The 14,972-nt window shown below is 39.1% G+C and overlaps 1 protein-coding gene across 1 annotated transcript in view; it reads right to left on the bottom strand.

Annotated features, from left to right (window-relative positions):
- SYN3 (synapsin III) overlaps positions 1-14,972 on the bottom strand; it is a 240,444-nt gene that overhangs the window by 207,885 nt on the left and 17,587 nt on the right. The window contains exon 2 of the mRNA XM_073000041.2: positions 5,965-6,463. Within this exon, the coding sequence (XP_072856142.1) occupies positions 5,965-6,278 (314 nt within the window). The 5' untranslated portion in view covers positions 6,279-6,463. The remainder of the gene's footprint in view (positions 1-5,964; positions 6,464-14,972) is intronic.

The following is a 14,972-nucleotide window of genomic DNA, read 5'->3' as shown; positions in this document are numbered from 1 at the left end:
ACATTTAAGGAGACTCTGCTAAAGCAATTAAGGCTACCAAATTTGACTCATATGACTGTATTTATAACCTAGGAGGGAATATTTTCCAGACCCCTTATATCTATTTTTGCATCAATGCTAATCCTTCACATTTCTTGGTCACCTTTCTGCCAGGAGGACAGGATCCTAAGTTGCTCTACGCAGCCACTATATAAAAAAAGTATAAATACAAGTGGTAGCAACAGACCTGTGAAACACTACATAATTATGTGAGAAGTACTATTTATCATGTCACTTTGACAGCCTTACCTGACCTCTCCCTTGCTGTTTGACTATGTCTGCAGTTTTCATTCATACTTAGCTGCCATGTGCTGCAAATCCTTCACAGTTTATTTTGTGCAAGTTTGTGGTCAATTTGCTTTTATTTGTTTATGTTGCAATCAGCAGGGAAAATCCTAATGAGGGCATTTCATGCATATGGCTTACAATGGCTTTATTTTGTATCTGCTCTTCAAAGAACTAACAACTATACTGGATTAGCATATATTTAATTGTATTTCTCAATTTCTATAAATTCTGAGAGTATACGTGATACAAAAAGCATAAAAAGAGATGCTCAAATCAATGAAATCCACACAACTTTGCATCATGTGTGAAAATACAACAGTCTGTTCTTATAGATCAGAACGTGGGGAAATTGCATTTTTAGATAAGAACTGCAAAAAAATGGCCATTGGCCTATCTATCTATCTATCTATCTATCTATCTATCTATCTATCTATCTATCTATCTATCTATCTATCTATCTATCTATCTATCTATCTATCTATCTATCTATCTATCTATCTATCTGTCTACCTACCTACCTACCTACCTACCTACCTACCTACCTACCTACCTACCTAATTAATTAATTAATTAATTAATTAATTAATTAATTAATTAATTAATTAATTAATTTCTATGCCACCTTTCTCCTGGTGAGACTTTGTGCTTAGTATATGTCAAATACATATTACAGGGGTGCACTATTCCTTTTTTTAAAAATTCAAGAATTCTCCAATAATTCTTCAGAGAAGAGTTGTTGTTGTTCAGTCGTTTAGTCGTGTTCTGACTCTTCATGACCCCATGGACCAGAGCATGCCAGGCCCTCCTGTCTTCCACTGCCTCCCAGAGTTGGGTCAAATTCATGTTGGTAGCTTCCATGACACTGTCCAACCATCTCATCCTCTGTCGTCCCCTTCTCCTCTTGCCTTCACACTTTCCCAACATCAGGGTCTTTTCCAGGGAGTCTTCTCTTCTCATCAGATGGCCAAAGTATTGGAGCAGGTACGCAGACAATAGTACCTGCCCACAAACACTTACATTTCATTCAGTTGGAACAGAGGCCTATTTTCCAGGCTGTTTCAGGCCTACTTCCTGTACAAAAAGGAAATTACTCTGTTGGTTCCTGGGAGGCCTAGGTTTTTATGGGAGGTATAACCGTGCTGCCTATTAAGCAGTATACAGGGCACCCCAAAGAACTATATCTATCACAATGAGCTAACTTCTCCAATCTCTGGTTAATTTGAAGCTCTTAAAAAGTTTCTCTACCCATTATGTTGAGGGACCCATGCATGGGATTGGAAACCTTGGAAAGGAAAGATGTCATCCAGAGAGGACACATGTATGTAGGATCTTTTCTGACTCAGGATGGGGAATGTGTGGTCCTCTAGATATTATTCAGCTGCAACTCCCATTATCCTTGTTCACTGGCTATGCTGGTTAGGCTAATGGGAGCTTAACTCCAACAACATGTAACAGTCCATACATTTGCTACACGCCTGCTTCAGGTCATTAGAGCAATGTATAATACACACAGAACAAATTGCTGGAATATATGAAAAGTGCTGTTGTGTCTCATAGAGGAAAAAATGTACACTAAGGGCAACATTCAGCCGATTTTAAGCCAGTTTTAATCCCATGGGGTCAGAAGCTGTAGACTGTAGAAGATGATCATGTGAGACTTATGTGGAAAAATCTTAAATGAGTCAGTCATTAGTAGTGGCTTAGTTTAAATTGTTAGATAAGACAATGGGAAGTATAGTCTACTACACAATTAGAATAATTTGATACCACTTTAACTGTCATGAAGTTATTCTAAAGAATATTAGGATCTGCTTTTTCCTGAAGTATTTGGAATTCAATTGGCTGTTTCAAAAATGTATTCTTATTTAATAAAAAAACAAAGCAGAGATAAAATACTTTTCTTGCTACTACAAGTGGTTAACAATACTATATTCTATTAGCAAGAGCCCAATCTTTTCACTCAAAAGTGATATGGGTGAGGAAGTTGCCAGAGGTGGAACTTTTCCCTCCTGGATGAGGTCATGTGCTTGGATTTGGCTAGCTTACAGTAACATGGAGTTCTGCCACTCTGTTTCCTCATGTCCTCATGCTCTGAATACACTTCCGTAATCCTCTCCCCACCCCCTTTCTTCCGTGTTCTTGGAATACCATTTACACAGGTGTCCCTAAGATCTTAAAAGGTCTCCAGAATGCATTTCCTAGAGGAAAGACACACATTTTCTGCAATATTGGTTAGGCAGGTTATGTCTTTCTATGTGATTGTTTGCAAGGACATATGTATAGGAGTGGGAGTTCTGACTTTTTACTGGCTTTGACTTGTTTTGCAGCTCTTCAGCACTATGTATTATCATAAACTACAATTGAAATGCACTTATCTTTCAGAAATGGCTTACTCTATTGTTGAGTGGGAGGCAGGGAGCCTTAATGAAACGTCTCTAAGCGAAACCAAAAAAAGCAAAGTATGCTGCTTATATACCACCCCACAGCATTTAAAGCAATTTACAAGTGAATTATGTTATGAATTAAACATTGTCCCTCCCCCACTATGAGCTGGGTACTCATTTTACCAATTTCGAAAGGACAGAAAGCTGAGTCAACCTTGAGCCGGCTACCTGGGATTGAACCCTGGGTTGTGAGCACAGTTTTGGTTGCAGTGCAGCAGTTTAACCACTGTGCCATGAGGCTCCTTAAGCATACAGTATTAGTCATGTTGTAGGATGAAACAGTTGGACGTATCATTTGTTTAAGTGAAAACGCAGTGAGAAAGAGGAAAGGAATATGGATGTTGAGGCATACATATTGAGCATCTGTTTAAGTGCTCTCATAAAGACATAGAAAGAGGCATAAGAAAATGGCTGGGAGGAGGCACAGTACAAGAGTACAATCCAGACCAACCACTTATTCTTAGTTTAAACCAAAGAAGATAGGATCACATGACTTCCATGTGCACTGAAACATATCTGGCCATGTCTCTTGCAGGACTGAGAACTACAGTGTGTTGTACTGGAGTCAGGAAGCTGAAATACTGTGACGTTTGAATTTGCCATTCCCTCATTATTTCATGACCTTCTCCATGAGATTTACTGCAATCTTCCCAACAGCTGGATAGAAAACATCCTTGCGTTGTTATGAGCTATCTCAATGATAATGCTAAATGTTTTGGAGTGGACTGGCAATTATGACCAATTCACTTTAGAAAAGACCTATTCTTAGAGATAAAAACCACTACAACTGTTTGTTAATATGGATTATGATAAGTGTTTGCACTTTTGGACTTCTTGAGAGTACAGCTATAGGGACTAAAATGATGAGTGCATGCAGTTCAAAATCTACCACTACATCACTGTAATCACATGAGCGACAGCCACATGGTACTGAGGATTTTATCACACGTAAGTTTGCGTAAACAATTTCTGTTGCTAGACTTGGCCTTGCATTCTTAACTTCAGTATCATGGTTGTCACTATCTTGGACAGCCTCCATTATCTGATGCAGACCCATCCACCTTAAAAACAAAACAAAAAGACTGCTACATATGTGTTCCAGAGTAGATAGCACTAGGGGAATTTCCTAGGAAGTACAGCTGTAAACACTGACAGAGGCAGGGGTGTGGTGTTGAATATATCACTTCCTGATGCTATCAACTGTGGATTAAACAATCCTTGGTCTGGATTCATCAAACTATTTCAATGTGTGAATGGAGATAACTATTAGATAGGGATACTGATCATAAAGAAAAGATTAAAAGCAACATATGCTCTGTGAAATAAGGATCTAAATTTTTACTTGTCTCATCACAAGAAAAAGGAATTAGAACAATCTCCTGACCAGTGACAATAGCAAGGAATGTTTAACAAATGCAGGAGCAAATGCAAGTAGATTAATAGGGACCACCTCAGTGGGAAAGTAACAGCGTTCCGTGTCTAAGTCGCACTGGACATGTGACCACGGAAGATTGTCTTTGGACAAAAACGCTGGCTCTATGGCTTGGAAACGGGGATGAGCACCGCCCCCTAGAGTCGAACATGACTGGACAAAAATAGTCAAGGGGAACCTTTACCTTCACCTTTACCAGGAGTCGGTGATACGTTTAATCGACCATTAAGAATATAATTAAGGTATTACCTACTCCTGCATTTGTATTGTTTCCACAACTGTGCAGCCTTGTCCTGATTTTTCCTGAACTGTAAGGAATTTTCTGACACCCTTAGCAAAGCCCTCACATTGGTTCAAATGATGTTTTGTGCAATAAATGCCAAATGGCCTATTTTTGAGAAATTCCAGAATTTACACAATTGCACAAACTCTGTGCATTGCTGAAAGCTAGGGTGGCTGCTTCTTTACATTAGAATTGGAAGCAAGTACTAGATGCGTTTCTCACATTTTTCTTAACAAGAGGCTGTGGAGGAGCTTTTCAAAAAGGAAAATACACTAATGACATTTTATCCAAAGCATACAGAAGGAAAAACCCTAAGAAATTTAGTGACTGTTGTTTCTACTGCAAAGCAAAATGAAGTTGGGGATGGAGCAGAGGCTCTCACAGTTTCTTCCAGGATTGAAAGTAAAAATGCAAGAGAGTCAGTGAGTCTTATGTTTATGGAGCACTGTGGACGTAGTTCTATGATGGAAACATCAGGCATGGAGAGTACGTGTTAATTTAGGTGTTAACTTGATTCACTGAATTCACCCGGTCCTCACATTACTTCAACACATCAGCAAACCCAAATGCCTCCAATATCATCCTCTTTCCAAAGTGCCGGAATAGTGAGGATTTGTTTAGACTGAGTTCTTTGACAGTGCTGACACCTAGTGTCTGCCTGATGCAATAATATGAGACAAAAAGATGGAGGAACTAAATTAATAGCAAAAAGAGAGTAGTATTATTCTTTTTGTAGAATTAAGGATAAAAATTAGTCTTCTTGGATGCACACAAGTCTCTGGCATGAGTAAAATGTGTGCTAAATACATTTCTATAAATAATTAAGGTAGGTGTGTTATATGTTCCTAGAATGTAGCACGGAAGATTATGACCGGTTTTGAAAAACGAATCCATTGAAATATGTACAAACCGAAACAGAGCTTTGAAAAACGATCAGAAAAATTAACAAATAAGCAAACCAAATACACATGTAGTTTTTGAAAGGGGCCAGTTTGCAATTGCAAATGAAAGGCAATTTTTCAAATGCAAAACCCCTTTCTTGGGAGTGATTACTTTTGTTTTAAAAATAAGGGAAAGAAGAACTTTCAGGTCTGGGTCTATTAAGAAACTGCACTTCAGTTCCCACTACAAGCTGTCAGGTTTATGACAACAACTTGATTTTACATCTCATACATACCCGTTTTATAGGTGAGGTGGTATATTCTTCCCTAATTTCCTGCTGTTATCTCTAATTTTGGCAAAAAGATTTATTTTTATTTCTACACTTTACCTTTTTGATGTTGTTTTAAATACTCTTCAATACTATGAACTTCACTGAGCTTTTGGAGAGGTAGAATGCAAATATTTTCAATAAATAAAAAAAATATTTTGAGTAAATAAATTATGTGATCCTGAAGCATTAGTATTCTTGTTAAAAAACAAAACAAAACAAAACATTGAAGGTACTTCTACCAAGCCAGCGAAGTGTAGATGCTTACCAATCTGTGTGTGGATCATCAATAACCAAGAGGATCTGGGGTTTCTGCTGGGCTACAGGAGTAAGACTTGCTGAGTGTTCCATCAATCCTGCAGCTGCTTGTGTTGTCTGCTTCATGGCACTGGAGATGGAACTGAAGATGCTGGTACCAGAAGAAAGGGGAGCAGGTTGCTGTATATGCTGCTGCCTCCTCTCTGTTGCTGGGGAAACTGGGTTGCTGGTGGAATTATCTGGACGCTGAAGGTCCATCATGTAACCATTTGGCAAGTTGGCCACAAAACTACTGTCTGAAAGGCGCCTTCGAAGGAAATTCATGGTGATCACTTTTCCAAAATAAGAACAAATAATACAGTGCAAAAGAGTCTAAAGAGTCTATTTGAACTCTTGATGGTTAGCTGGAAGAAATTTATTTATTTTATTTGTTTATTGGATTTCTGAAATGTTCTGCCACCTTCAGTTGTATTGCATGGAGGACACTTGTTCTATTCAAGTATTCTTGCCTGTGAAATGCAGTAAGAGACAACACACCAGAATGAATTAATAGGCTTTTGAAAAGAAACCTAAAAATTAGAATAGCTATTAGATAGTTTGACATTTGAAGAAGGAAATATACATTGACTTAAATGAATGATGTGACCCTCACTGTTTTCTTCAGAGCAAGGGTGGAGAAACTTTATTCAATAATATGTTCTTGGGATTCAGATCCCATCAAATCCATCTAGTAAGACCAATGTATAGGCATGATAAGAGTTGTAATCCAAAAACACATGGCGGGCCACTCTCTGAGTTTGGAAATGTTACCTTCTGGCTGATGATTCTTAGGCCAATATCCTGTTGCACATCTCTGATGTCAACATCAGAAGCAGATTGCCATTAATTAAAGGCTTCCTTTTTTCAACTTCAGGATCACGCGACTGCTTCTTACTGTCTTTGGGTTACATTCATCCCAAACGGAAAATAGAACTCTTTATTTAGCAACTATTTGCTGGTGACAATAACGTCATTCCTACTGCACAGGTGGAACTGTACAACAGAATACAGTACTAGCCCTAGAATTCTTTAGCAAGCATAGATTCTGGCAATTCTCTCTCCTTCCTTTTCAGGCCAAGATCCTGGAAATAACCTTGTACTTTTACCAGATACAGAAAATGTCATTAGATGTGGTTTTTTCCAATCCAGTAATGTAGTGGTGGGAGAAGAAGAATGTTTCCTTCTGTAAGAACAAAGCACTTAAAAATGTTTCTCTCAGAGTGTAGCTCTAACAGCCCCACCAGATCTATACATTGAAGCCAAATCTTCCACCATACAAAGCATTCCTGTCTATTCACTTTCCTCTTGATATAACAAGTTGTAGCTGCTCCTGTTTCATGGCCCAACATAATATGTTGTCTTTACCACATATCACCTTCTGAAGTCCCTGTTTTTCAACTCATATTCTTTTAATCTAGGGGAATGTGTTGTTGAACTCCAGGAATTATTGATCTATAACTCCCACAATATCTATGTCTAAGCTTTTTGGTGCTGACGGGAGTAGAGCAACATGTGGAGGACCACAGTTCTTCACCTGTTTTTAGCAGACCTCAGCCAGCCAGTAATTGCCCCATCCTTGAACCAACAATATACTTGCACTACCAACTTCGTTCCCCAGGTCAATTCTATCATATAGTCCAACAAAGCATTTTGTATCATAAATACTTCGGACCACAGCACAGTCAAGTAAGATGTTTGATAATGGCTCAGTTAACTTCTATAGTTCAGTTCCACCTTGAATGCAAAAGCTAGACACTGAGGAGTCCCTTGGTGGACCAATGTGTGCAAGACTAGTGCTGAGTTTGTACCTTTAGGCCTGTTGCATTTCTACAAGATCTTGATAGTTTATTGTCCAGACTAAGATGTTTCAGTACAAATCAAAAGCTAAATGATTTACACAGGTATTCGCATCCTTTAAATTAGAGAGGGCTGTCAGTCTTTAAATTGTACATCATGGCCCCGTGCTAGAAAAAGAAACACTCTGAATATTAAAACTTTGATTTATAATTTTGAATCTGACAATGCTATTCTTTCTAACAATAGGAACAACTGCCAAGCTCCTCTTCTGACAACAGGAAAACCATATCACCATAAGTCAGTGAGTTCCAAAGTTCCTTTGTGATGTTTGCTTATCACGAAAACCAGAGGCAGCTCAGCTAAATTCTGCATGATGAGGAAATAAATCCAGTGCTAATCCTTTGAAATTACAGAATCCACCTCCATCTTCAAAGTCCACGTAAGTGACATTTATTCTATATTTCTCTACGATAAATGTCTGTCACGTGAAAACCTGCCTTTGCACATTTTTGACAAAAACAGCTCTGCCATCTAAGACTAAATTCCCATATATATGCTGTAAGGCATCTCCTTTATATTAAACATACCAATGAAGGTAGGAGAAATTGATGCAAATCAGAAGGATACATCCATATATAGAGGCACCCACATCCATATAGTGATATATAGTTCTATTTCTATGTATACATATATACATATACATATACACACACTTGTGTGTGTGTGTTTGTGTGTTTGTGTGCATATGTGCGCATATTTGTTGTTATGTGCCATCAAGTCAGAACTGACTTATAGTACCCTAATAACGATTTCAACAAATAATAAGTAAACAGTATCTCAATATTTTTCTGGATCCTTTTGAGGATACACTTAATCAGTAAAATATACAGTATATATGTACATTTTGAAGAGTGACTAGCAAACAGAAGTGTTTTAAGTAAAATATTCCAGCTTTTGCCTTCTTTAGTTGCTCTGGTAAGCGTATACTTTTTCCGTCATCCCCATACACATATACGAGAACTCTGTAGAAATAGTAAATGCCATTAAAAGGACCTGACATCTGACATTCTGAAAACAAAACTCAGGAACAACCAAGAATATTATATTCTTGCAAACTCACATTTTTCCTCCTTTCAACTCCAGTTCTTAGGTTTGATGACACACAATGTAATCTAGGATCGTCTTGCAAATATCTAGGTCTTCCACAAAATTTTACTTCATAATCATAGGAGTCTGTGTACTGTTATGATTGGCATTAATAGAACAGGGCGATCCACTGAAGAGAGGGATTTGGCTTTGAAGAGCAGTGATCTGAATAAAAACCAAGAACTGGATGTATTTAATGCACAGAGCCTAGCAAGATGAATTAAGGGTAAACTCAGATATAAAATGCCTGTGGGAATGGTTGGCAAGCAACTTGCTGGTTCTTTGACAAGAAAGAAAAATGCTGCCCCAGTCTTAGTTTGCTGCTCCTATCTGATGGATGCAAAAACATGACTCTTCGCACATCATCCTAAGGTTCTCTATTGTATGTTTTCATAGCTGTCACAACAGATTCATTTTTTAAAAAAAAGACAGGGTTAAACTGAGCTGTTTTCTTGTTATTGAGCTAAAATAGATTCCTCCACAAAAGGCACTCCATATACAATATGTATTACCAATAAGACAGGGCAATGGAGATATGTTTGAATAATAATAATGCTTTTTGAAACACTGTTTTAGAGTACAGTATCTGGGTAAATTATTATGATACTTAAAGCCTAACAAATGTATTTCAGTGTGAACTTTGAAGCAAAATCCACTTCTTAAAACACAAATGGAGTCCAAATAGTATCTCCTCTATATATCTCCAAAGGGGACATGGTGGCGCTGTGGGTTAAACCGCAGAAGCCTCTGTGCTGCAAGCCCAGAAGACCAGCAGTCGTAAGATCGAATTTGCGCAACGGAGTGAGCTTCCGTCGCTTGTCCCAGCTCCTCGCCAACCTAGCAGTTTGAAAGCATATAAAAATATGAGTAGAGAAATAGGTACCACCACGGTGGGAAGGTAACGGCATTCCGTGTCTAGTCGCACTGGCCATGTGACCACGGAAACTGTCTACGGACAAACACTGGCTCTATGGCTTGGAAACGGGGATCAGCACCGCCCCCTAGAGTTGGACACGAATGGACTAAATGTCAAGGGGAACCTTTACCTTTACCTATCTCCATGATAGTAGTAGTCATCATGACCAGTTGAGAATACAGGCAATAAAGAAAGTTACAACGCATGATAAACATGCAGGATGCTACACTGCATCTCTTTTAGTACTTTCATAGTGAAAGAAAAAGCAAGTACAATTAAAAATCTGAAATGCTTCTTTAGGTACTCAGAAGAGATTGGACATGTCGGTGAAATGTGGGCTTTTTCTTTTTCTTGGAAGGACAAATGGCAGATCTCCAAGCTGTATCAGATACTGCTTGCAAAAGTCACTGTTTCCAAAGTGGTTTGCCTGGTGACGTTGATGACACTTCTAATAAATTCCTGCCCCAAAACCTTTATCCTTGGATTTACATAACCATGTATACCGTTTGGATGCTGTGGCCAATGATGATATCTCTGTTAAACCAAGTAGCAAAGATAGAAAGTAAACTAGAAGTAAATCTGTCATCAAGAAAATGCAGCTATCTCCCTCCCATCACTATCACAGTGATGTCAACACAAGGTTTTAGTCGATTAAAAAAAAACCCCGTTATTGCAGCAGAGGAATATTGGCAGCTTGCAATTAAAAACCAGAGTGGGCTCTGTACCTCATACAAATTAGGTGGAGCCATGTAATTCTCTCATCTGCACTATAAAGCTGAGGAAAAAGAGGAGTTTTCTGAAAGCACTGAATACTATAGACATCTGTTTTTAAATGGTATGATTCATGCAAGTATTACGCATGAATGCATTCGCTTATATTCTATAAAGCAATGTGTACATTGATTACGTACAGGTTTCTGCCACAAAAGTATTAAAAATTGCCACTATATGTTTGTAGAGGAGATAAAGAGGGAGGGAGAGAGAAGGCAATTTAGGAAAGTAAACAAAGAGGGGCAAAGAAGGGGGAAATTTAAAGTAAGGAAAAGAATAGAGCAAATATAGTACATATATTGGTGACATGTGAGTTTAAGATAGAATGTCATTGCCTGAGTCAGCACATCAGTTTCCTTCACAGTTTGTCAAAGAAATGGCGGTAAAGTGGACTGGGTTAAGAAGACCACAGAACTGACCCACATACTGTTAGCTGTATATCAATGTCTTCACCATTCAAACAAATCAACTAATGATTCTATCTACTTTTTGTATTATTCTTTTGCACAAGTTAGCATAATGGAAAGATTTATGTCTCAGGTAATCTGACATAAGCATCTGTGGGGAGTAGTCACCTCTGAGACTCTTTTTAATGAACTAAGAAACCTCTCTCTCTCTTCTTTAAGTCACAACATGATGGAGGATTTTCATAGCAGGGAAGAGGGAGTTGGATACAGTGTCTAGTAGCCTATAGGCCTGACTTACTTACATATTTGATATTACACCTTTGCCCTCCAACTGGGACTAAAAGTTATTAAATGGTATAAATTTGTTGCACATAGGAACTCCACTTCCACAGTTTCTTGTGTGTTTGTTGCAGAAATTGATTAGTATCCTTAGTTTGTTGTCTCCTCTTTTTAAAATTCCATTTAACTGCATTTATTTCTGGCTGCCTGATTTACACTGCTAGGCATACATGGCACTCAAGAATGACTATTAATTATACTATATCCTTTAGTCATTATATGTGATAAATGCCCTGCAGTCTTCATTGTTTCTTTTACCTGATGTCTGCTCTATGTCCTACAGGAGGCTAGAGGCCTAACTTACTCATGCATATTCTGAGGCCTATAAATAAAAATATCCCTCATTATTAAGGAGCACGTTCCACTTTTCTGCTGCCACACTGGCTCCCCCACCTGTGCAGAGGAAATGTCTGCTAAAACTAAAGATTTCTGGAACTTTTAGTGCTTATGAGAACATGCAAGTCAAGCCAAGACATTTTGCTGCCTGAGGCAGTGCAATAAATGACACTACCCACCTAAATCACAGTATATAGTGCCTCCAGCCAGCCAAGATATTTTGGAGCATGAAGTAGAAAGCCCACTGAAAGCACCACATCTCTCCTTCCACTTGACAGTAAAAAAAATACAATCAATTAAATAACTAACAATTTATCCCCCTTTTAGAAATGCCACAGGAAAAGGAGGACAAAAAACTCTCACACTGTTAATAATTTTGTAAAAGAAGAAATTTCATGACAAGCTTCGTTCGTTTAGTCGTTTAGTCGTGTCCGACTCTTCGTGACCCCATGGACCAGAGCACGCCAGGCCCTCCTATCTTCTACTGCCTCCTGGAGTTGCGTCAAATTCATGTTGGTTGCTTCGCAGACACTGTCCAGCCATCTCATCCTCGGCCGTCCCCTTCTCCTCTTGCCGTCGCACTTTCCTAACATCAAGGTTTTTTCCAAGGAGTCTTCTCTTCTCATGAGATGGCCAAAGTACTGGAGCCTCAGCTTCAGGATCTGTCCTTCCAGTGAGCAAGCTATGACTGCTGAAATTGCCCCTCTCTCACAATTATCAAAAGTACAGGACCCCTGCTCCCTTTTTCATATAGCTACCCTACATGGCACCCCAGATCTGCTGCCTGAGGCTGCTGCCTCACATCGATAGATGATTGGACTGTACCTGAGAACACGCCATATAGGGAGGCAAATATTCCTCTTAGCTTCTAGTCTTCATGGTTTATTGTAGATGTACTCTTATCTACCCTTCTGTTCTGTCCTTGTTTCTGATCATTTCTGTGTGGATGCACATTATACTGTACAGACATATTCCATTTATAGATACAGAGAAATGTTACTTAAACATTATCTACAATTTATTCCCCCTTGTCCATACCTCCTTCACAAGGGTTTTTAGCTCAGGGTAATGGCCAAAGGGCGTGGTGGTGCTGTGGGTTAAACCACAGAAGCCTCTGTGCTGCAGGGTCAGAAGACCAGTAGTCGTAAGATCGAATCCAGGCAACGGAGTGAGCTCCCGTCACTTGTCCCAGCTCCTGCCAACCTAGCAGTTCAAAAGCATGTAAATGTAAGTAGATAAATAGATACCACCTCGGTGGGAAGGTAACAGTGTTCCGTGTCTAGTCACCTGGCCACGTGGCCACAGAAACTGCCTTTGGACAAACGCTGGCTCTATGGCTTGGAAATGGGGGAGAGCACCTCGCCCTAGAGTCGGACACAGCTTGACTAAATGTCAAGGGGAACCAATGGCCAAGTCAAGGATTTGGCATCAGTCAAGCCAGTGATTCCACATGTTTTCACACATCCCTCATACAGCCCCGCTTTGGACAGCATTTTCTATAAAAGTGGGCTTTGTTTTACCACCCACAACAGAAGGAAGACAGAAATGAAAAAACAACGAAAGAGGTCCATTTTAAATGTTGGCAGGCAGGTATTTGTCCAGTCTCACAGATCCTAGTCTCCATGGAGTTGTTAAACGGAGACAATAAAAGAATTCCAATCCATTACATGAGTGTAACCTGAAGTGAAGGAACAGGATTTTTATTGAAAGATTTGGCTGAATTATTAACATTGCTGCTGTTAAATCAGGCTATCCATTATAGCAAATCCTTGGGGCCCCCTTCCATGCTTTGCACTACAGTATATACAGAAGTCAAAATGGTTCTTCAGTTCAGAGGAATATAACAAAGATATCTTGAACACTTCCTACCCGTCGTTCAATATGTCACCTGTTGACACACTGGGCCTTTAGGGACATATCTACAGCATATTATTGGACAACACTGATTTAGAAGTTATAATTTATTTCTCAAATAATTATGCTAATCCATAAAGGGGTGCTGAGAGATAGAAAGCCCTACTTCAAGGAATTACAGCTCAAAAGGTTCCCAGAGAATATGTAGATTTTCTGTTGCATGAGCAGATACAGACTGGTCTGAAAATTGAAGTAATCAAATTCTGAGATAGTGAAGTGTAGATTATTTTATTTTATTTATAGGCCACCTTTCTCTTAATAAGGGGACCCAAGCCTGTTCCGAATATTAAAACAATAGAATTAAAAATAGAATAAGTTAAACATTAAAAACAAACTATAAACTAATTAAGATGCAATTGAATAATTAAAAGCGGGTAAACATGAGGAGGGACGTGGTGGCGCTGTGGGCTAAACCGCAGAAGCCTGTGCTGCAGGGTCAGAAGACCAGCAGTAGTAAGATCGAATCCACATGACGGAGACAGCTCCCGTCGCTTTGTCCCAGCTCCTTGCCAACCTAGCAGTTCGAAAGCATGCAAATGTGAGTAGATATATAGGCACTACCTTGGTGGGAAGGTAAAACAGCGTTCCCTAGTCACACTGGCCACGAGGCAACGGAAACTGTCTTCGGACAAGCGCTGGCTCTACAGCTTGAAAACGGGATAAGCACCGCCCCCTAGAGTCGGACACGACTGGACTAAAATGTCAAGGGGAACCTTTACCTTTACCTAAACATTAAAAACTATCTTAACTTTAAAGTGGCATTTACAGACTGTATAACTTCAGACTGTAAATTATGGATATCATTTTATTTAAAAGTTTTTCCATGTTAAAAAAGTAACTGCCTGTATGTAAAAACACAAACGAGAAGGAGCTTCTACTCTAGCTTGCCACTTGTTCTTCTAGTTTTCTACTTGAATAGAGAGGCAATTTCTAAAATGAAACTACAGAACAGTCTGTTAAAAATGTGACCTGTTTAAAGATCATAGTTCTGTTTTAAAATATATAACCAATTTCATCCCAGCCGTTTACACATTCAGCAACTTGGTCAGCTTAATGTATGAACCAGGTGGAAGGCTAGCCCCAATCTCTCCATTGTCTCTTTGCTCATGTGAAGGAACAAGTCTGAAGATAACAATGAGCTTGTCTACATCGGCTTTTTTTGAAGTGAGTTGTTGTGGGATAAATAGAGTCACTTGGGTTTGGGTAGAGGTCTGGTATATCATTTGGTGCAATCATCGCATGCAGACAGTATACTGAACATCAGGCGGTCCCTGTTTGGTTCAGCACCTTTTACTGGGAATTTCTGATATAGTGAAGCAACCAAAAGAGGCAGTGTCTTTTGGAATTACCGTA

This window comes from Pogona vitticeps, chromosome 5 (genome assembly GCF_051106095.1).
Source record: "Pogona vitticeps strain Pit_001003342236 chromosome 5, PviZW2.1, whole genome shotgun sequence".
In the NCBI taxonomy this organism is placed as follows: Eukaryota; Metazoa; Chordata; class Lepidosauria; order Squamata; family Agamidae; genus Pogona; species Pogona vitticeps.
This window is presented reverse-complemented; position numbering and strand designations above follow the sequence as displayed.